At 39.4% G+C, this 24,686-nt stretch overlaps 1 protein-coding gene across 1 annotated transcript; it reads left to right on the top strand.

Moving 5' to 3' along the window:
- Positions 1 to 174: 174 nt before the first annotated feature.
- Positions 175 to 24,260, top strand: SPCS2 (signal peptidase complex subunit 2; the record flags this gene model as incomplete). Its single annotated transcript, XM_079709225.1, has 5 exons — positions 175 to 288; positions 11,932 to 12,015; positions 12,616 to 12,776; positions 17,303 to 17,437; positions 23,488 to 24,260. 5 exons carry the CDS (start codon positions 175 to 177, stop codon positions 23,672 to 23,674), a joined length of 681 nt encoding a protein of 226 aa, XP_079565351.1. The 3' UTR covers positions 23,675 to 24,260.
- Between the last annotated feature and the right edge of the window lie 426 nt (positions 24,261 to 24,686).

Raw genomic sequence — 24,686 nt, 5'->3', positions numbered from 1 at the left:
GAGCTTCTAGTTACTACCAAGTTCCGCGGCCCCGCGGCCACTTCCGCTGGTAACCTCGCGTCAGCCGGCCCCAACTACGGATCCCGATGGACTCCGCGCGGCACGTCACGCCGTCAGCTCCAGCCAATCGGCTTCGGACAAGTAGGAGGGGAGGGAGACGCAGAAGCAAGCAAGATGGCGGCGGCGGCTGCTCAGGGAGGGAGAACTGGTGGTGGCGGAGGCAGTAGTGGGGCTGGCAGTGGTTCCAGCTGTGGGACAGGCAGTAGCCGCAGCGGCTTGCTGGACAAGGTGAGAAGTCGGTTCTTGGGGGCAGGCGAGGCCTGGGGACGCCCGGGAGGCGGCGAGCCCCCTTTCCCATCCTCGCCCCCCTTCTGCGGCTTCCCAGGGGGAGTTCTCGTCTGGCCCACCGTGGGAACCCTCCGGGCGCTTGTAGCCAGCTCCCTACACACCTCAAACCCGGGCTCTCTCCTCTTTAGGACTTCTTTACTTCTCGGAAGTGTTCGGTTCTTAATGCCGGCCACTACAGCTTCTTAGGAATATTCGATTATTCTCACATTTCAGTGCGGCCATCGCTTTTCTTTGGTGGTGCTGGGGGCCACTGTTGAATGTGTCCATTTCACCGACAGGGAAATGTGAATCCTGACTGAATGAAAGCCGCTGTTCGAAGTCAGTAGTCTCCAATCTCCCCATCACGACCGCCACACTTGCGTGCTGCTACAGATTCCAGAGTGCTCGTGGCCTTTTGCTTCCTGAAGTTTCTAGGCGTTTTATCTCGATACCCCGAATACTGAGCTTCGAGTATTGACTTCCCCTACGCGCTGACAGGAAGCCTTTAAGATTTATCTTTTTTCCTCTCCTTCACCCTCCCCCTTCCTTCCCTCCCCCCCTATACGCCTGCCACCAAGTGCCCTAGGTGAATTGAATTCATGAGCTTGCTGCCTGCTCAGGCTTACCTCTTCTCCCCCTCCACCCATCCAGTTGTGTTTTTTTGTTTTTTTGTGTTTTTTGTTTATTTATGTTAATGTCCTAACAACAAGGGCTTAAAAGAAAAGAAAAAAAGATTCTTTTCCTGGGTTGGCCCTTCTTGCCCTTTGCATAGCATCTTGAGAGAAACAATTGCGTGTAGGTCTGGGTCCTAGTACTGGTTCTGCCTCTAATTAGCTGTGTGACCTTGAAATGTGCTTGTTCTCCCTGTGTTTTGTTTCCTCATCTGTAAAATGAGGGACTTAGCCTTAATGTACCCTAAGGTTCCTTCCAGTTCTCTCATTGTAGGGCCCTAAGCCGGTTTGAGAGAAATGTTAAGCATGGGGTCTTTAACATAGTAAATAGTCAGGATTGTTTACTTTAATTGAAAACAGCTTTCAGACTTCTCTGTGCTTAACACATGCTAGGTGCTTAAGAAATGAATACATGATCATATTGAGGGGTTTGGATCCAGATCTTTTTGCTTCTCTTTTTGGGTGTCATTGGTTTTGAATGACATGGTTGTCACACTCTTAACCCTTCTTAAGAGATAGGAACATGTTCTGGGAGTTGGGATGGTAAATCGCTCCAAGGTATGTGAAAGTGTTGAGAATTGATGGTCATTTTCATACACAGATCCTGCCTTCCTGCTGGGTGAACACCTCACGGCCTATGTTTATTCTGTCCCATTGAGTGCTCTTGCTCTTTGCTCCACTTGGATCATCACCAGCAAACATTAAGCATGGACAGTCTGCTAAGGCAGTGATTACTGAAAAGTGTATGGCATCAGTGCGTTTTGGAAGAACCTGCGTTTGGGGGTCATAAGATTTGGGCTTTGATGTAGATCTGTTAGTTTCAAACTGTATGAAGATTGGCAAGTCAGTTAACCTCACCAAGCTTCCCTTTCTTCACCTGAAATATTAGGGTTTTGGGGAGAATCAAATGAGATGATATACGTTAATGATCTCTGTAACCTATAGTATCTAATACAGAGGTGTGATGGCAGAGGAAAATAATCAAGAATCCTACTGTCAGAAAGTACTCAGTATAGCTGAGTATAGGACATGGGGTACCCAAAATATTAAACATAAAACTATTTGGTATTCACATGTGTACTTTTTACAGAAGTTAAAAGTGAGAGAATGATCCCTGAGATCTAATTGATAAGGGGATGAGAGCCCTAGGGAAAGACCTCATGTTTGAGAGTGGAACTGGGACCTTATTTTGAGAGAGAGACAGAGACAGACGGCATACCAGTTAAGAATGTCCTTGAACAAAGGTACACGGTGCCTGATGTTTCTCAGTTACTAAGTTGACTGACTATTCTCTAAGACAGGGGTCCCCAACCCCCAGTTCCTGTTAGGAACCAGGCAGCACAGCAGGAGGTGAATGGGGTGCCAGCGAGCAAGGCTTCATCTGTCACTCCCCATCGCTCGCATTACTGCCTGAACCATCCCCGTCCACCCACGCCAGTCTGTGGAAGAATTGTCTTCCACGAAACTGGTCCCTGGTGCCAAAAAGGTTGGGCAGCACTGCTCTAAGAGACCTGTAATGACAAATAGGTAGAATCAGATGAAGAAGGACATGGATTGCTTGAAGTAGAAGTAGGAAGGTAGCCTGTTGAAGGTTTGAGCCTAATATATAAAGTGGTTTTAGAAAAGTTATTCAAATAGCTCGGAGTGGTAGAAATTAGAAGTCTTCTAATAAGGTCTCATACCATACTAGTATATGGGGTTTAATATAAAAAGAAAGACAAGTTTGAGTTCCAGTGCAGCATGTTAAAAACTACATGGTCTTGGATAAGTTATGATATCACTGAACTTAAATTTCCTTATGTGTACATTATGGATGCCCATACATATGGTAGGCTTGTTGTAAATATTAAGTCATAATATTGGTAAATGTTCTTTGTACAGGGCTACAAAAATAGAATGATAAGGTGAGGAGAACCCTAACTTGAGTAGCAGAGATAAATAAAAGGCCTCAGAAAGGAGCATTTGGCAGAATTAACTAAGAAGTGAGGGGCCGAGGAGAGAGAAAATAAGTCGGGAGCTGTTTAGGTGCTTTTTCTTGGAGAACTTCATTTCAGCCTTACATTGAGTTGTTTTTCCTCTGAAGTCTCTGGCATTTATTGCACATGGGAATTAAGCTGTCGCTTAATATGACATACTGTTTTATATTGTTCTACCAATTTGTCCAGTTTCCCATGAGACGTTCTCTATAGTGATCAACACAGAATAAATACTTGGAGCATTGAATTTAGCAGAGAAAAAACTTCAGATCTGACACCCCAGTCTTCAGAAACTGCCTTAGAGGATGATGCCTCTGCTTGTTTGAAAACTTAGGGTACTGTGGAAGAGAAAATGGGGAAAAGATGTTACTCTCAGTGGAGCAGGAGTTGAATGAATAGAGAAGCTTTCACTCTGTGGGAATGAGAGGCTGTTACCTTACAGTTTCTTTAATTTGATTTGTCTTGATTTTTTGGAGGGTTTTTATTTTATTTCTTGCAGCTTTGGTTTTACTTGCCATGAAGAAATGTAATAGAGAGATGCAAATATGCTTGTAGTTTTCCCTAAGCAGATGTGAGTTTCTGCTTCTATGAAACTGACTTTGAGAACAAAGCAATTTTAGTTTCCTGATCTTAAAGATAGGTATGCAAATATAACCTTCCAGCTTCCATCACAGAATAACTTAGATCATTGCGGTAAGTTATTTTTCCCAAAATACATCAAAGCATTTTGTTCTATGTAGCAGGCTATAAAAATTGTTTGCTTAATTTGTTTTGGCTGTTAAAATTGTCATGTGGCATTAAAGCATGCTTTCCAGAACTATATCCAAATTCTTTTAACCTCATAGTTGGATTTCTGTCTCCTGGCTGGATGTTTTTTGGCTATTAAAATTGTTTTGGCTATTAAAATTGACATGTGGTATTAAACCATGCTTTCTAGAAGTTATATCCAGGCCCTTTTAACTTCATACGTGGATTTCTGTCTCCTGGCTGAACTGTCAACCTGATCTTAAAGTACCCCTTTTATACCTTAGTAGCTGAGAACATAGGTTCTGGAGCCAGGCTGGCTGGCTGGCTTTGAATCCTTGCTCTGCCACTTAACAGATATATGTTCTTGGGCAAGTTAATAAATCTCTTTGTATCTCAGTTTCCTCATCTGTAAAGTGGGGATAATAATAGTATTTACCTTAAAAAGTGGTTTCTGGCACATAGTAAGCACTCAGCAAAACATGTATAGCTGCCACTAACTAGCTTGTTACTCTGGATTTCAGCTTCCTTAGATAATATTTTTTATAACATATGAAGACTGTCTACATCAGACTCTCTTGGGGTTTTAGTTAAAAATACAGATTTCTGGACCTCATCCCAGACCTGAATCAGATTCTCTGGGGGTGGGGCCTGGACAGCTGCATGTTTTCACACATAGCTGTTTATTTATTTATTTCCTCTACATTTTAACAGTTACATCCAGGTTGAGAACTAAAGGGTTTTTTTCTTGTTTGGTTTTTAACTATTCTGCTTAATCAATAGTGATTTCTCAAAAATGTTTATAATGAAGAGACCTTGAAGTTCATGTGTTCAGCCTCCTCATTTTATAAACATGGACACAGTTGGAGAGGGGAAGATCAAGCAACTTGTCCAAGAGCACACAGCGGGTTAGTTACAATTCCAGAACCTAGCTTCCCAGCTCTTAATCCAGTACTCTTACCTTAATTAGTACATTGCCTCTCATACTGGAGCAGACCATGTGCTAGCTAATGTAGTAGTGGAAAGAGCATCTGTTTTGAGGTTGGAAGACCTAGGCTGAAGCCTTGGCTTTGTCACCCACCAACGTGTGTCCTTAGACAGGTCAGATATACTCTTTTGCTCTCTTCGATGGGATCTTAGCTTGCCAGACTCGAACAGGGTAGTATGCCTGTACCCTAACCCAGCTCTGACAAAGAGGGTGAACAGTTTTATGGCAGTACTGTGATGTGTGTGTTTGTGTGTAAAGAAACAAGATGCAGGTTTTTAATACTGTTTTGCAAACTAAACTTTAAAAGCATCTCAAAACTCATTATTTTTGGCTTCATCAAAATTAAAAACCTTTTCGTGTCAAAGGACATTATCAAGAAAGTGGAAAGACAGTCCACAGCATGAGAGAAAATGTTTGCAAATCATATATCTGGTAAGGGTCTAGTATCTAAACTATATAAAGAACCTTACAACTCGATAATAAAAAGACAAACCAGTTTTTAAAAGAATAAAGGGTGTCGGACTTCCCTAGTGGCGCCGTGTTTAAGAGTCTGCCTGCCAATGCAGGGGACATGGGTTCGATCCCTCCGGGAAAATCCCACATGACGCAGAGCAACTAGGTCCATGCGCCACAACTACCAAGCCTGCGCTCTAGAGCCCACGAGCCATGACTACTGAGCCCATGCACCACAACTACTGAAGCCTGCACTACTAGAGCCCGTGCTCTGCAACAAGAGAAGCCACTGCCATTAGAAGCCCACACACCTCAACAAAGAGTAGCATCCATTCAGTGCAACTAGAGAAAGCCCGTGTGCAGCGACGAAGACCCAGTGCAGCCAAAAATAAATAAATAATTTTAAAAAAAAACCTGTCATTGCTTCCCCAACATTGATTAAAAAAAGCAAAAAAAAGGATAAAGGATGTGAATAGACATCTCTCCATAGAAGATATACAGGTGGCCAGCAAGCACATGAAAAGATGCTCAACACCATTAGTTATTAGAGAATGCAAATCAGAACCACGATGAGATACCAGTAGTATGGCTATAATAAAATAAGAAAAATAACCATTATTGGTGAAGATGTGGAGATATTGGAACCCTCCTACATTTCTGATGGAATGTAAAATGATGAAAGTTAAGAAGAGTTACCATATGACTCAGCATATCCCACTCCTAGTTATAAACTCAAGAGAATTGAAAATGTATGTCTACACAAAAACTTGTACACATGATCATAGCAGCATTATTCACAATAGCCAAAGGGTGGAAGCAACCCATAAAAGTGTGGTATATCCATGCAGTAGAACATTATTTGGCCATAAAAAGGAAGGAAATACTGACACACGTTACAACATGGATGAACCTTGAAGATGTTATACTAAGTGAGAAAAGCCAGTCACAAAAGGCCACATATTATATGATTCCATAGATATGAAATGTCCAGAATAGGCAGATCCATGCAAACAGAAAGTAGATTAGTGGCTGCCAAGGCTGGGGGTGGGGTGGTAGTAATTGGAGTGACTGCTTATGGGAATAGGGTCTCTTCTGGGGGTGATGAAAATGTTCTGGAATTAGATGGTGATGATTGCACAACCTTGTGAGTATAATAAAAACCACTGAATTGTACATTTTAATTTATTTTTTAAATTAATTTATTTATTTTTGGCTGCATTGGGTCTTCGTTGCTGTGCGGGCTTTCTCTAGTTGCAGCGCGCAGGCTTCTCATTGTGGTGGCTTCTCTTGTTGCAGAACACGGGCTCTAGGCGCGTGGGCTTCAGTAGTTGTGGTTCATGGGCTTAGTTGCTCCGTGGCATGTGGGATCTTCCCGGACCAGGGCTCGAACCTGTGTCCCCTGCATTGGCAGGCAGATTCCTAACCACTGTGTCACCAGGGAAGGCCAGAATCGTACGTTTTTAAGTGGTGAGTTTTATATGTGAATTAGATCTCAATTTTAAAAACATTCTTTTTATTTTTACAGGGTTTATGGAGTAACCTTTAAAGCTTCAAACTATTATTTTTTAACTATTTACCGCTATATACACAGTGGTATCAAAGATTTTAACAACCTCTATCAGCCCAAGTCCCTTCTTTAGCTGTTGCCTGCACCACTTCTCTGTTCTGACCTCCGTCTTGTCAAATCTCAGTGGTGGTTTTTCTTATTACCTGGCCTTAAGTATTTGACTCATTGATCACTTCTTTCTTGAAATATTATCTTTATGTGGCTTCTAGAACACCACTTGCCCTGGTTTTCCTCCTTCTCCACTTATCTATCTTTATTGTTGTTATTTTTTCTTCTGACTTGTAAATATCAGCGAGCCCCTGGCCCTCTCCATGTACACTCATCCCAAGGAGATAAACAGTGTCATGGCTTAAATTCCATCTTTAAGTTGATGACTTCCACATTTATATTTACAACCTAGACCTCTCCTCTGAGCCCAGATTTATATGTCTAAATGCTTACTTGCCATCTCCACTTTGATATCTGTTAGGTATGTTAGACTTAAGTAGCCAGAGCCAGTCTACTTACCTCCAGTTACTCTGGTGTTGCCACTAATACTCACGCTCATAATTATTGTGTGGTCATTTCTAACTTCCAACTTAACTCCAGTGATAACTGCAGCCAATAATAAGCCACTATTAAGCAAGTAATTTTCTTTGCAGTATTTCTTGCCCATTTTTATAAAAAATAGATGGAAATTGAAGATTAAGTATGTTGCCAGGAGCTATAATATCTCTCTTTGAGATATCCTGGTATTTCTTAATTGGAATCTAAATTAGATGATAGTAAGCATTCTCAAGACAGACATCGTTTGCTCCCCAAATTGAACATTTTTTCCTTATTTTGAAGTTACTGCTTTCTGATCTTTTGCCACATGAGTGCATATGGGAGGTAGGGGTACGTATTTCCAACTCAAATAGTATCTCAGCTTCTGAGTCTGCCATCAGTTTTCATAATCTTATTTTGGTTTAGAAAATTCTGAAATCAATGTAACTGTAGAACTTAAACATCTCAAGCTCATCATATACAAATGGGTATTTCTCCTTTTTCCTCCCTGTTCCTTCTCTTGGAAAACAATATGACAGCTCAGAGAGTTATCTAAGCCCGAATTCTAGTAGAATGGTCATCTCTATCTTCTCTCTTTCATGTTTCTTGTAACTAGTCTGATGTTAAGTCCTGCCAATTCTACCTCATAAATAATCCTCTTTCATCCCCTTGCTGCTGCTCTAATTCAGGCCCTGCATCTAAATCAGGCCCCATCTGATGTGTTTATCTCCACTGTTACTCCCCTCCAGACCATCTACTAGGTTGCCACTAAAAATGACTTTTTTAAAGAACATAAGTTTGATTGTGTTGTTCACCTGCTTAAAATATTCTCCACTGTTTGTTTCAGAATAAGGTCCCAAGTCCCCTAGCCTAGTAAATAAGGCCATCTAGGATATGCTCCCTCTGTGGTGTGCCTCATCTCCTACAACCTTCCCCCTTTGCAGCCTACATCCACTTTGTAAACTGAGAGAGACCAAAGAAGAGAGAAAAAAGGTTTATTAATTTTTCTTAGAGCCATGCTCAGTTCTTTTAAAATCAGAGCAGGGTCCTTCCATCGGCACAGCTCACTTCTGGTATCCTTCATCTCTTCAGTGTGAATTGAGGAATCCTTTTGAGTCTTACTACCCAGTTGTCAAGCTAAGGAACTTTATGAAGCAATCCACTGAGGTCTTTATCACAGCATAACTTTACTTCTGTTTTCACTGCTACTAAAATCTTTTTATTATTCAAATTTGCAGTGGAGAATAACTGAAGTGAGTCTTTATAATGTTCTATCAAAGCCATCAAATGCATAATTTTTGTGTATGGTTCGTCATCCAGGTCTGGCATCAGTGTGCTGGTTTGATAAAGTGTTTTATGTTGATAGTGGTAGAGAAGTAATTTCTTTAAGATAGGACTTTTTGAAGTATATTTTCAGTCAAATAGCAGTTGGTTTTAAATGGAGGAAAATGGAAAATTCCAAATATTTTGTATCCTGCAAGTTTTGTTGACATATTCAAGATTAAAATCTTTTTAAGATTTTTTTTGTTATTAACTATAACTTATTAGATAAGAATCAAGATACTTTATATGGCTGTCACTTCAGGGGTCTGTGTCCTTTTGTTTTTATGGCTAATAATTCCTTTCCTTATATTTTGTGGGAAGCAGTGTAGAATAATGAAAGAGCACAGGTTTTGAAATGATGAAAACTTGATTTAGTCCCAGCTTTACCACTTCCTAGCTTTCACCTTGGGCAAATTTCTTAAACCCGTAGTGTTATCTGTAAAAGGAGGATGCTAGTCAGTTTGTGCTGCTCTCACAAAAATACCATAGACTAGATAGCTTAAACGACCAAACTTTATTTCTCACAGTTTTGGAGGATGGGAGGTCTGAGATCAGGGTACCAGAATAGTTGGGTCTAGTGACAGCCCTCTTAACTGGTTACAGACAACTTTCTTGTATCCTCACATGGTTAAAATAGAGTAAAAGCAGGTTCTCTCATGTCTTTTTATCAGGGCACTAATCCCTGTCACGAAGGCTCTACCCTCATGACCTAATTACTTCCCAGAGACACCACCTCCTAATACCATCACATTGTGGTTTAGGATTTCAATTTACAAATTTGAGCGGTGGGAGGAGGGTGGAGATGATGGACAGGGGCTGGAATAGTAAACCAAGAAAAGAGTAAGGCATGGTATCTAAGAAAAGTGGGATTAGCCCAAGAGGAGGTTAAGGGAACTCCCCGGGTCATAGTAAAGGGAGATTCCAGGATAACAGTTAATACAGCAGGACTGGAAAGAAATCCACCTAGATTGAAGCAGTCCAGAAGGCTCCAAGAGAGATTTCTCCAGGAAGATGAAATTCACAGAATGCTGAATATGATTGCAAATATTGAAAGGAGAGTTAAACAATTGAGGGAGAATTTGAGAATATATTGGTGAGAAATACGTTGTATGATTAAAAACAGCAACAAAAACAGTAGTAGCTCCAAGAAAATCAAAAAGCTATGCAGGAAAGAAAAAGTAATCCTAATATACATGACTCATCTGTGAATAGCATTTATGGTCATATTGTAAACTCCAAATAATGGTCTAGCAAAAACTAAGGTATAAGACCAAATCAATATTGATCTACTATAACTATATCAAAAAGATGGTGAGGGAGGAGCAGGAAAAATAAATGCGAAAGTGGCAGGGGATGAAGTGGTTAAATCTCATCTTTCATGGTGAAAAGTCAATAGATTTAATGCTGAGAACTGAAAATAATAATATAAACTTTTTTTTTCCCCCAGAGATGTGGATACCCAAAAATCAGCCAAAGGAGTTGAAATTAGTGCCTGTCTCTGGAGAGTGGAAAATGACAATAGAAAGAGTCTTAAGGGGAGGGGAAGCAGGACTGCTATTTTTTTTTTATAACTTACAGAACTCTTTAAACCATGTATATATATGTATGATGTTGGTGCAAATAATAACTAAGTAAGTCAATACTTGTGATTGTTGATTGTGCTCAATATACACATATCTATAATACACAGGAGGGAATGAGGGGAAGAGGAATTGTGTGCAGAGTTACCACATCCTTACAAAAGGAAGGTAATTTGCACTTACGGTTGAGGAAGAGAAGAGTGAGGAGAAGATAGTTTTTAAAATACCCTGAATAGCAATAGAGAGTATATGACCAGTATCGTACATTTTAGTTGATGGGCAGTTTTTGAGAATGATGGAAAATGTCCATTTTCCTGCCTTTTTTCCACATGTGTCTCTGTACTACAGCAGAGATGCTATTTGCTTTGATATAGGCTAAGGTTTTTCATTTACATAAAATGGATGATGCTCCTATCTCTTCAGAAATCAATTATAAACTTTCTTGTTTATGTAATTCACTGGAAATGTTCCTGTTCCACTTACTGAAGATCCTTCTAGGTATCAGTGGAGTTAGAGCTGAGACTATTTTAGCACATGTTGTAATGGCTTCTTCTGTGTTTTAATCCCCCAATATTTCCAAGAAGTTATCCTCTAAATTGTAGAGGCAAGTTTCTTTTCTGTGATGCACTGCAGGTAGTGATGGGTGGCTGGGTTTCTCTGAGAACATAATTTTTTTTTTTTTTTTGGAACGAGCCAAAAAAATTTTAATGACTTTGATTCACAAATAATTCAAATTCTGATATGGATTCTGGCTATACAAGTTCTTTCTTTTGCTTGCTATTGTCAAAATGGGATTTACTAAACTAAGTGTAAGCGAGCTGTTTAGCTAGATAGCCTGTGAATTTCTTCTTGGTTCAATTTGTATTTTTAAAATTAAGTGTCATGTTTGATTTGTAGGCTGGCAGGCTATGAGAATCATCATTACAACATGCTTCCACTAGTAATTTTCTCAAAGAAAATTCTTGTTTTTATGAGACACAAAGGGGAAAGGCCTTGATTGAGTTTTAATCACTTGAGGTATGACTGTTTTAGTTCATGTTTTTTTCCCCAGCAAACTTCACAGAACAGTTTTTCTTTTTTGTGTAATAGTATATAGAATCACAAACTTAAGTTTGATTAATTATATTTCTACAACTCCTTTAAAATCTTCTCACGTTTTACAGATGTTTGTTCCATCTTTATTTCTTGTATGCAGCATCTCTGAACTTGTTCTCAGTCAGAACAAAGTCATGTACCTAACTGGTGATAGGACTTAGTTCAAAATGTTCTTTCCAACAGACTACACTGGATTTGCTGTTTTCCTACAGTTAAGACATGCTGATAAAATATAAAAGTTGTTAGCAGACAAAAATATGTTAAAGGAGACCTTTGTCATTTTGTTAGCATCCGAAAGTTCATGGATGTATATTGTCTGGGTTTTATGGTCACAGAATGAAAGGATGAACAAGTGCAGTTCCTTTCTATTCCCACAGTAAAATGGGGATGGGATATTTGAGTTCACGCTATAGTCTCTTCAGCCTATGTAAGTGTTCTGGTTTTGGCCTTGTACATTTGACTTTCTAGCATGGAGACTGGCAACATCATACGAGTACCACCTGATTCTAGTGACCTTGTCTCCTTCAGCTTCATTTTCAAGTGTTTTGTCTTTTAGCTGTCCAACATCAGAAGAGAGAATAAATGTTATATATACTTGAGAATGCTCTTAAGGAAGTAGTTCATTTTACTTTTAGTAAGATGCCATATCTCTTAACGCACAACTTATCTGTTTGTTTTACAGTGGAAGATTGATGATAAGCCTGTAAAAATTGACAAATGGGATGGATCAGCTGTGAAAAACTCTTTGGATGATTCTGCCAAAAAGGTACTTTCTTTGGGGGTGGGGAGCGGGGAGTCTGTTAGTATGTATACAGCTGATGGCACATCTCTTGCAGGGTTTTTTCCTTCTATGACTTAGAATGACTTTAGTTTTCAGTGTTAGGAATTGAGCCAGAAAGCATTTTCTAAAATCCTTACAGGGTATATAGGGGAACAGGTGTTAAAATATAATTGTTAGTTACCTCAGATTTCTCTTCAGAATCTCTAATTTTTGAATTCCAGAAAGCTGGTTATCTATCATTTTTGAGGTTAATTAGCCAAGAGGCAAGAGGGTTGAGGGAATATAGGACATTCAGCCATGATGGGTCATCTCTGTATTTTAAAAGGGAAAAGAAAAGTTTAGCTTCATTCTAGGGAGATGAGGATTAGAAAAGAAAAAATGTATGAGAAGTTGATGAACTTTTTCTCTGGGATCTTTGTAAACAGGTTGAATCTTTTTTTTGTTCGGAGTGTCAAAATTCTGATTGGAGATAACAACTTGGTCATTTATATGATTAACATAACTTTCATCATTGAAATTAAGAATAAAAGCAGATACAAAGAGGGAGGTATTCCTATTAGCTTGCTTACTTCTTCTTCTCACTAGGTACTTCTGGAAAAGTACAAGTATGTGGAGAATTTTGGTCTAATTGACGGTCGCCTCACCATCTGTACCATCTCCTGTTTCTTTGCCATAGTGGCTTTGATTTGGGATTACATGCACCCCTTTCCAGAGTCCAAACCTGTTTTGGCTTTGTGCGTTATATCATATCCTTTAAGCTCAGGTTTGTTTTCTACTGACAGTTTGTTAAAATCTCTACTGATACTCTTCTCTGCTCCTTACAAAAAACAAACTTTCATCTTGGGGCCTGCTCATGTTACTATTTAACATTATGAAATGTGAGCATCTGTAAATTTATGTATTAATTATCATTGATATTTTAGATTCAATACAGTTATTTTATCTTTAATTCTGTTTAGTTATTAATGTAGAGGTTATAATCCAAGTGTGAGCACCTAATAGGAAAATACATAGGAATAGTGAGACCCAGCTCTTCTCATTTCTAGCCTAGAACTTAACCCATTAGACCAGGTTGCTTCAAGCCACTCATGCCAGGGTATAGGTATACCTCACTTTATTGCACTTTGCTTTATTGTGCTTCATAGATAGTGCATTATTTTTTTTACAAATTGAAGGTTTGTGGCAACCCTGTGTGTTGAGCAAGTCTGTTGGCGTCATTTTTCCAACAGCATTTGCTCATTTTGTATCTCTGTCACATTTTGGTAATTCTCACAATGTTTCAAACTTTTTCATGATCATTATATTTGTTATGGTGATCTGTGATCAGTGATCATTGATTTTACTATTGTAATTGTTTTTTGAGGCACCACAAACCACACCCATGTAAGACAGCTAACATTTTAATTGATAAATGTTGTGTGTGTTCTGACTGCTCCAGACCAGTCATCTCTCCATCTCTCCCTCCTCTGGGCCTTCCCTATTCCCTGAGACACAGCAGTATTGAAATTAGGCCAGTTAATAACCCTTCAGTGGCTTCTAAGAGTTTAAGTGAAAGGAAGAGTTACATGTCTCTCACTTTAAACCAAAAGCTTAGAAATGATTAAGCTTAGTGAGGAAGGTGTGTTGAAAGCCAATATAGGCCAAAAGCTAGGACTCTTGTGCCAGTTACCCAAGTTGTGAATGCAAAGCAAAAGTTCTTGAAGGAAATTGAAAGTGCTACTCCAGTGAACACATGAATGATAAGAAAATGAAACAGCCTTAATCCTGATATGGAGAAAGTTTTAGTGGTCTGAATAGAAGATCAAGCCAGCTACAAGATTCCCTTAAGCCAAAGCCTAGTCCAGAATAAGGTGCTATCTCTCTTCAATACCAAGAAGGGTGAGAGAGGTGAGGAAGCTGCAGAAGAAAAGTTTGAAGCTAACATGGGGTGGCTAATGAGGTTTAAGGGAAGAAGCCATCTCCATAACATAGAAGTACAAGGTGAAACAGCAAGTGCTGATGTAGAAGCTGCAGCAAGTTATCCAGAAGATCTAACTAAGATAATTAATGAAGGTGCCTATATATACTAAACAACAGATTTTCAATGTAGGTGAAACAGCCTTATATTGAAAGAAGGTGCCATCTAGGATTTTCATAGCTAGAGAGAAGCTTCAAAGGACAGGCTGACTCACTTGTTAGAGGCTAATGCAGCTGGTGACTTTAAATTGAAGTCCTTGCTCATTTACTATTCTGAAAATCCTAGGGCCCTTAAGAATTATGTCGTATCTTCTCTGCCTGTGCTCTATAAATGGAACAACAAAGTCTGGGCGACAGCACACCTGGATGACAGCACATCTGCTTACAACATAGTTTACTGAATATTTTAAGTCCACTGCTGAGATCTACTACTCAGAAAAAAAGATTCCTTTCAAGATATTACTACTCATTGACAATGCAATTGGTCATCCAAGAGCTCTGATGGAGATGTACACCAAGATTAATGTTGTTTTCATGCCTGCTACATGACATCCATTTTGCAGCCCATGGATCAAGGAGTAATTTCAACTTCAGGTTTTATTATTTAAGAAATACATTTTGTAATGCTGTAGCTGCCATAAATAGTGATTCCTCTGATGGATCTGGGCAAAGTAAATTGAAACCTTCTGGAAAGGATTCACAATTCTAGATGCCATTAAGAACACTTGTGACTTATGGCAAACAGACAAAATATCAGACGTTAACAGGAGTTTGGAAGAAGTTGATTCCATCCCTCATGGATGACTTTGAGGGGTTCATTACTTCAGTGGAAGAAGACACTGCAGTTGTGGAAACAGCAAGAGAATTGGAATTGGAAGTGGAGCCTGAAGGTGTGACTGAATTGCTGCAATCTCATGATCAAACTTTGACAGACGAGGAGCTGCTTCTTGTGGATGAGTAAAGAAAGTAGTTTCTTGAGCTGGAATCTACTTCTGGTGAAGATGTGAAGATTTCTGAAATGACAACAAAAGATTTAGAATATTACATTAACTTAGTTGATAAAGCAGCAGGGTTTGAGAGAAGATTGATTCTAATTTTGAAAGAAGTTCTGCGGGTGAAGTGCTATGAAATAGCACTGCATGCTACAGAGGAGTTGTTCATGAGAGGCAGAGTCAATGAATGCAGCAAACTTCATTGTCTTATTTTAAGAAACTGCCACAGCCACCCCAGTGCTCAGCAACCACCACCGTGCTCAGTCAGCAGCCATCTGAACATTGAGGCAGGACCCTCCACCAGCAAGAAGATTACTACTCGCTGAAGGCTCAGATGATGGTTAGCATTTTTTAGCAATAATGTCTTTTTTAAATAAGGTGTGTACATTGTTTTTTGTAGACATAATGCTACTACACACTTAATAGACTACAGTGTATGTAAACATAACTTTCATATGCCTTGGGAAACAAAATTTGTGTGATTCAGTTGATTTTGACACTCCTTTATTGTGGTGGTCTGGAACCAAACCCGCAATGTCTCCAAGGCATACCTGTTTTAGGAAAGGATCAGATTTTGGAGGTTCAGATCTGTGTCAGGTTTCCTTGAAGCTGAGGGGCTAGACTGGGAGTTACTGAGCATGAGGTATAGGTGTGGCTTGTGTAACAGCTAGAGAACCTGGGTTTGAAATTTCAAGTTGTTTTTGTGATAATTACTTTTTGGAGACTGTTTGAATGCTGCTTATAAATATGAGTAATACACACTCAGAATTATTATAAAGTTCAAATGAGAGATTTTATACTATATTTAGAATATAAAGTTAAATATGTTGATAGTTTTCTTGTGGTCCCCACTCCCTCCTCCCCAAGTCAATCTATACATACTGAACTTTTCTTTTTAACTTAAAAAATATATTGAATGTCTTTCCATATTAGTATGTATAGGACTACCTCATTCTAAATAGCCACCTCCTGCTATTGCATGTCTGCTATGTACTGATATGTACTAGTTGTTGAAAACAGATCATTTTGGTAGGCAGTTTGCTTTTCATAACAATCTTACAACCACCTGAAATATTTCTAAAAATTCCACTTTGGGGATTTTTCTTCAGAGGCAGTTAGAAAGCCATTGAATAAAGCAGGTCCTGATCAAAAGTGGTATTATCCAAATTGATCTCAGATTATAGTCACAGAATTTGACTGCTTACAGTATCAGATAAATCATACCAGTATGAACTTTTTCACTATTAAGTCAGTTCAAAAGAATATGCCATAGGTTCTAGAGACAGTTCTCAAAAGAGTTCCAAAGACGTTTGAACAATGACAGCAACCTTATTATAATTATATGGCCTCCCAAGAGAACGGCCTCGACGGAATTTCATTTGTTTGATTATATTTGTTTAAAACAAAACACGATCTTGCCATTTTTATAATCATGTCGTTTTTATATGTAATAATAGTACCATTATAAATGTCTTCTGTGTGGTGTACACTAAAAATGTATATACCATCAGTAAATCTCATGACAATTCTAAAAAGTCAGTTTTATCCCCATTTTAGAGGTGACAGTATTAAGCCTTGGGATAAGGAGTAATTTGTCAAGGTTACATTGGTTAAAAGCCAGAGTTCAAATCTAGGACCACTTTACTCCAAAGCTCATACACTTTGTACTATACTTTCCTGCCTGTCCCTTTCATAAAATTTAAATGACACATGTACACAAAGCTCTTATGCCAGTTTCTGGCACACAGGCACTCAAGTATGGTAGTTAATACTGTCAAAAACTGAGTATAATAATAAGCCTACATGTATGGAGGAAGTAATTGTCCTTATAGTAAACTAAATTGTGGTGGTCGCCCAGCTAGCTCATTTGGTAGAGCATGAGACTCTTATAGTAAACTAATTTGAAGTCAGTTTTCCTCTTTTAATGACCCTTGAAATTGGTTGAGTGTGGTCAAGTCCACTGTGATTATTAGTTTTGTATTGTATGGAGAAATAAGCACAAGTCTTGACAAACTAGGTAATAGAGGATCTCTTTATATATGTTGGCCTTGAACAGAAAAGATGAGAGCCGATTTATGCCCTGTACCTTTTTCCTTTCTTGTTTTTTGAGATGTTCTTTGCAGAACTAACCAGAGAGAGCCTTGCTTCTCTTGCATAAACATAAGGATGAAAATGAAATAGTTAAATTTTCAGTGTTTTTACAGCAAGACAAAACTGTCTTCTTTAGGACTATCATGAAAGTTTTTGTAGCCCTTGCTTGTCAGTTTGTGTTATTTCTCTTTTGTGTGTATGTTTGTGTATTTTCCCCTTAACTTTATCTGAACCTATTTTGTGATGATGGGGATCCTGACCATTTATACCTCATATAAGGAGAAGAGCATCTTTCTCGTGGCCCACAGGAAAGATCCCACAGGGATGGATCCTGATGATATTTGGCAGCTGTCGTCCAGTCTCAAAAGGTATGACTATCCTCGCAGATTCTTAAATCCTGATGTTGGGTTTTCTCTGGGTGTTAGTCATTATCAACGGACTATTGTATGCCTACTCTCTGCAGATCATAGTGCTAGTCATATAAAATGAAGAAAGGATTGTGAACTAGAAGGTTTTCCTTGGTATTGCACTTCTGAGATTCCATTATCACAGAAGTGCTCTTGAGGATAAATTGTGGGAGAAAGTACGTTGGTGGAAGAATAAAGAGTGATTTTCTTTTTCCTTGTGGCCAATAAACTGAGCCAATTAGAGAGCAGAACTATAAACTATATATATAACTGTAAAGGCCAAAGGTATGAAGTCAGTTGTCTTTGAAGAACCCCATTAGCTTCTATGTCTTCTGTGATCCTGACTGCAGTCTGTGCAATCAGGAATCTCTGAAACAATGCACTGGGCAACTCAGAGAAGCACAATTCAGTCAGCAATGGGTGTAACTTTGTGCAGCTGACACCTCAGGTCTTTCTAGGTATCTAGAACTGGGTTCAAATTCCAGCTTGTCTCTTTCTAGCTGTGTGACTTTTGGTATATCAGGTAAACTATTTGAGCTTTAATAGAGTAAAAAATGACTTGTACAGTTTTTGTGATGATGCCAACTGGTATATATAGTTGACTCTTGAACAACAGGGGTTTGAACTGCGTGGGTCCACTTATACATGGGCTTTTTTTTCCCAATAGTAAATACTGAAGTACTGCATAATCCATGGTGGGTTGAATCTGCAGATTCAGAACTGTGGATACAGAGGAACCACCTATATGGAGGAGTGACTATGAATTACATACACATGGATATTCAACTGCGCAGAACATCAGCACCCCTAATACCCTCTAACACCCTCCCCCCGCTCCCATAGTGTTCAAGGGTCAACTGTATACCAAGCATTATGAGAGATGGCATCTGTTGAGCATTTACTATATACTAGGTATTGTGCCAACTGCACTGTCTCATTTAAACCTTAGAACAACCCATTTTAAAGATAAGAACCCAGGTCCAAAGGGTTTAATGAATTATTCCAGGGTTATAGAGCCCAAAAGTGAATTTAGCCCACATCTGAACTCATGCTTTCAGTCACTATCCTAAAAACACATGGTATAGTTCCTAGCACATAGTAGGCTCTCAAGTTTTAAGTACAGATACTCACATATATGAAGGTAAATATAGCATCAACACCAAACAGCCTCTCATTACCAGCTTTTGGAGATATCTGTGAGGAGGAGCAGACCTTCATTCTGATGTTGCACCTGAGTTCTTATCTCCTGGCAGGACTCATAGCTGCCATTTTGGTCTCAGCTGTCATAAATCTGAACCCTGTGCCAGGCCCCTAAAGCAGAGTTTCAGAATTCTAGACCCTAGCAACATCTTGATTTCATTATTTACATTCTGACTTAAGTATTTTTTAAACAGCTTTATGGAAATATAGTTCCCATATCATAGTTCACCTATTTAAAGTAGTTCAGTGGTTTCTAGTGTTTCTAAAGATGTTTACAACCATCACCACAGTCAACTTTTATTTATTTATTTATTTATTTAATTTTTGGCTGCATTGGGTCTTCGTTGCTGTGCGCAGGCTTTTTCTAGTTGCAGAGAGCAGGGGCTACCCTACATTGCGGTGCGCAGGCTTCTCACTGAGGTGGCTTCTCTTGTTGCAGAGCACAGGCTCTAGGCAAGTGGGCTCAGTAGTTGTGGCTCGCAGGCTGAGTAGTTGTGGCTTGCGTGCTCTAGAGCACAGGCTCAGTAGTTGTGGCGCCCAGGCTTAGTTGCTCTGCAGCACGTAGGATCTTCCCGGACCAGGGCTCAAACCTGTGTCCCCTGCATTGGCTGGCGGATTCTTAACCAGTGCGCCATTAGGGAAGTCCCCCACAGTCAACTTTAGAGCATTTTTATCCTCTCCAAAAGAAACTCTGTACCCTTTAACAATCATCTCCCTATCCCCTCATTCTCTCAACCTGAAGTAACCACTAGTCTACTCTGTACATTTCCCTGTTCCGTTTATTTCATATGAATGGAATCACGTGTAATATGTGATCTTTTGTAACTGGCTTTTTTCACTTAGCATAATGTTTTCAAGGTTCAGCCATGTTATCAATATTTCATTCCTTTTTATGCCAAATAATATTCCACTGCATGGATATACCACATTTTGTTTATCCGTTTATTAGTTGAGGGACCTTTGAGTCATTTCCACCTTTTGGCCTTTAAGAATAATGCTGCTGTGAACATTCATGTACAAGTTTTTGTGTGGACAAATTCTCATATAATATACCTAGGAGAGGAATTGCTGGATCATATGGTAACTTTTTAATTGCTTGAGAAACTGCCAGATTGTTTTCCAAAACAACTGCACCATTTTACAATTTTACTAGCAGTATATGAGGGTTCTGATTTTTTTCACATTCACTGCTGACTTTTACCAGCTGCCACATTGTTGGTGCCTGTGGAAAGGAAGTATGCCACCTCTGTTCCTTCTTGTTGTAGTGAAATACAGGCTCACTCCTCTTTCCTTAGAGATGGCTCCTGGCTCATTGGCACTCTCTTTAACGTAGCTCCTTTCAGAAGGCTTGATTGATGATTTCAGTATCCAAGTAGATGATTATTCCAGTACTCTGGCCTCTTAGTTTTACTTCCTCTCCTCTGATTATCTTGTTTCCTGCCATGTCTTAAATACTTATTTCCCTGGACATACCCTAGATCTTGCTATTACTGATAACTAATTATCTTCAATAATTTCATTTTTAAGTATCGCACTCTTTGACCATTGCTTTATATTTTTCTAGTTTATCTCCTTCTTGTTCTCTTGTCCCAACAGTTCTTCAGCCCCAGTGGCATCCATAATCCATTGAGCCTACCACCTTTTCCCTGGTCCTCTTCTCTTCATTGTCTCACTTCCTCCTTACCTAGCTTAGATTCCGTGGCATTTCTGTAGTGCAGTTACTCTCTCACTGTCCTAGAGGATCTTTCATACCTTCTTCTCTATCCTCAAACCTCTTGCCCTCCTCCCCCATTTCACTCTCAGCTTCTTTTGTTTCTGGGAAGATAGCAGCAATCAGAATTCTCCCATCATTATCCACTCACAGTGCTCATCATACTCTACCTTCTTTCTCAGTTGCTATCTAAAGCCTCCTCTCCATTTGTCCACTAGATTCTATCCCTTCGCATTTACTTGATGTTTCCCTCTCTGCTTGGTTATTCTTTCTGGCATACAAATATGTTGTAATTTCTCCCACCTGAAAAAGTTGTTTTTCTTTTCACATATTCTCCTCACATGGTCTTCTCATTTCTCTGCTCCCCTTTTTTCTTCTCCCATCGTCTGTTGGATTTGCTTATCTTCACTTCTCTTTCCTCATCGTATTTGACCTGTCAGCAGCATTTGAACAGTGGATCACTCTCTCCTTGTTAAAAAAATTTTGTTTTAAACTAGGCTTGTAGGATACCGTAATCTTCTAATTTTCTTCTTACCTTAGTGTCTCTGTTCCTTAGAGTCCTCTGTGATTCTTCATTATCCCCTGTCTCTGAATTTGAAATGCCACTAGTGCTCGTTCCTAGCATTTCTTCTCTATCTATATTCACTTACTATGTGTAATCTTATCCAGACTTTCAGGACTTTAAATACCATCTATAATGATGAAGATCTCTAAATCTGTATTTTCATCCTAGACCTTCTCCGAACTCCAGCTATGTCCCAGCTTTCTGTTTGACATTGGATCCTAATAAGCATCTCAAAATTGACATATCCAAAACCTAACTCTGCTATCCCTTACCTAAACCTGCTTTTCCCCATCTAAATAGATGGCAGCTCCATCCCTCTAGTTACTCAGGCCAGAACTCTGGAATAATTTTGACTCCTTTATCTCAATCCTTTGAATAGGTTGTCAGCAAATTCTGTCAGCTCTACCTTCTAATTATATTCATTCTAACCACTTACTGTCTCCACTGTGGCCATCATCTCTCAATTAGGTTACTGTAATAATGTCCTAATGGACCTCTGCAGCTGCTCTCCCTGCCCACAGTCTCTTTCCAGTACAGTGGGCAGAATGATCCTTTTAAAACGTCAGGCAGATCAGCTCAATCCTCAGTGCAAAATCCTCTCACATAGAGAAAGACTGAAATCCTAAGCATAGCTTAGAAGTCCATGCTTATCTATTCTCTGCAGCCCCACACCCATGGACACACACTCCGCATCTCCTGTGGCTTTTATCCTCTCCCTCTCCATTCTGTTTGCATTGGCCTCCTTTCTGTTCTTCAGACGTTCTGGGCACGTGCTTGCCTCAGGGCCTTTGCATTTACTGTGTCCTCTGCCTGGAATATTCTTTTTCCAGAGAGCTTGTTCTCTTACCTCTTTAGGCTCTCCTCAAACATCTGCTTAGTGAAGACTTTCCATATTTAAAAGAATATCATAATTTTTATTTTATTTTTCCCTCACACAGCAAAATAAAAGTCTCAAAAGACAGATTTGTCTGTTGTGTTCACTGATGTATATCCTTAGCATCCAAAACTGCCTGACATATATGGTTGGTCCTGAATAAATGTTGAATTAATGAGCAACTTTTTAAAAATGCATTAGATCGTGTCCTGCCATCAGAGCCATGGAACTGGGCTCAGAAGTCCAAAAATTACTGTGATATCAGTTAGCAGCAGTTGATCAGAGCTTGAGAAAATTTTTTGAGGTGTTGAAAATATTCAAGGACCTTTACTCCTAGCTATCTAGGTTGGAAGTAACTGGCTAGACAACAGTTTATTGAGCTATGATTTTTTTGAGCACTGGTTAATGATTGGCACTGTTATAACCATAACAGTGATCCTGAAAAATAGGTGGTGCTTTTCCTGTTTTAAACATGCAGAAAAAAGCAGAGGCTCAAGCCTCTGCTTGCTCTAAAGATAATACCAGCCTGACAGTCCACCAAATATGCCCTAATTAAATGGAGACAGAAACAGGTGGAGTTGCGGGGAGAAATGTCAGCCTGCCAGGGGTTGATGTTATAAACCCTCTTGAATGAGTAGAGGTAGTAAAAGCCTTCAAGATACCTTAAGGTGTAGCTAAGGGATCTCTGGAGTTCATGTAGTAAAATATATCCCTGGCCTGGGATCAGGGTAGAACCTGGAGCTAGATTGATTACAGGGAACAAGGACTGAGCAGCCTGGAATTGGGGAACATCTGTGAAAACAAGGGTTCTTCATTTATCAATAAAAATTTGATTGCCCAACAAACTCCAAGCTAAGAATAGAAAATAAGACAAAATCCTTGCCCTCAAGAATCCCTGAGACAGGGACTTCCCTGGTGGTCCAGTGGTTAAGACTCCGTGTTCCCGATGTAGGGGGTACAGGTTCGATCCCCCCTGGTCAAGGAAGATCTTGCATGCTGCATGGTGCAGCCAAAAAATTAGAAAAATAAATTTCACAAGTGATACGTGAAAATTAAAAAAATTAAATCCCTGAGACTAGTGAAGAACAAAAATACGTAATTATCATTTCAATAGGCAATTTCACTGACAGCGTAGGAGCCTGTCATTAGACCTAGCAGATGATAGGCACTGAGTATTTGGGTTGACTATTAATTGACGGTGCATGGATGACAAAGGCAAGACATCTAACCCAGTTTGGGAAGGTTTTCCCAGAAAAGTTCATGCCCAAGTATGAACTTAACAAATGGGAACGTTTGTTATAGACAAATTAGTCTCACTAATCAGGTGAGACTGGAGAAAAGTGTCTCCTAGGAATACTCTTCTAGCATAACAATGAAGCAAAGGCCAGCAGTGAGAGAAGATGGTCTGTGTGGTTTAACAATCTATGACAAGGTAAAGGAGGCACACAGTAATTAAATCAGGGAAGACATGGCAACGCCTATGAACCAGAACTTCTATCCTGAAGGTGCCCTGGAATTTTTTTTTTTTCTGGAAAGGATAATGCTGTATGTTCCCTAAATCACTGGTAGCCAGCTCAGCCCTATTTTTCAAAAACACTTGGCGCTCTGTTGTTACTGGCTGAATGTCTGTGTTTGGTTTTTGATTTGTTATCTTTGCTTAGGTTTGATGACAAATACACTCTGAAGCTGACCTTCATCAGTGGAAGAACAAAGCAGCAACGGGAAGCTGAGTTCACCAAATCCATTGCTAAGTTTTTTGACCACAGCGGGACCCTGGTCATGGATGCATATGAGCCTGAGATATCCAGACTTCATGACAGCCTTGCCACAGAAAGAAAAATAAAATAGCCACTTCTAAAAGCAGCCATCTTTTGGCTGGATTATGCTGAATTGAGGGGTGAGGGAGAAAGAAACAGAGAACTTAATATGGATAAAGTAAGAAATGTAAAAAATGTCCGTTTTGTCTTGAAATTTTAGTTCATTCTGTATAAATAGAATTTTCTAGCTCAGATATGAGAAGTTGTAGCTCTGATATCTAGCTGTAGCCTCTTTGGTCTGCTGATTGCATTGTTTTGATTTGCTTTTCTGGAAAAGCATTTTTGCTGAAAACCGTACAGACTTCCTCCTTCATACCTAGCAGTACTTTATATAGTATAGCTTTGTGCCATGCAGCATTTGAAGGCTCAGTTTTTTTTAATTGTTAACCTGTTGCTGACTTCCCACTTCAACAGCCGTTTCCCTTAATTCAGGATACAACTTCTTGTGTATGACAGTTTTCCTTCACACACCATTTTTGTGGGTGTGTATATATCTGACTTGGGGAGAATTGGGGAAAAAAAACCCACAGCTTTTTAATTTGTTTAAAAGAGACTTTCTGCCTGTTACATTTTGTGCTCTTAACCAATTAAAGAAGCCAATGGCATTTTTAGTTTTATTTTGTCTATGTTTTCCACTAGTGTATCCCTGCTGATTTGTTTGTGCCCTTTATCAACTGCCATTTTCTAAAATTTTTTTCAATAAAAGGAAAGAAGATGTGAAAAAATGGAGTCATAGTCTTGATGGAAGGAACAGAGCAGCTCATGTTAGCAGTCTTACTGCTATAGGTTGTTTTTGTTTCTAGGCTGTTTCACTGGTCAGAGGCCCTTGAGAACCTGTAGGTGAAGAACTGCTAGCTTTCCAGTGATAACAGTAGTGACACTCAGTACTTACTTTGTGCCAGGTAGTGTTCCAGGTACTTTACATGTATTAACTCGCTAGTGCTCACAACTGTCCCAAGAAAGTAGGTACTGATATTATCTCCATTTTATAGATGAGGAAACAGAGGCACAAAAATTGAATAATTTGTCACATGGCTAATGTT

Source organism: Hyperoodon ampullatus (genome assembly GCF_949752795.1).
Source record: "Hyperoodon ampullatus genome assembly, chromosome: 7".
Classification (NCBI taxonomy): Eukaryota; Metazoa; Chordata; class Mammalia; order Artiodactyla; family Ziphiidae; genus Hyperoodon; species Hyperoodon ampullatus.
This window is presented reverse-complemented; position numbering and strand designations above follow the sequence as displayed.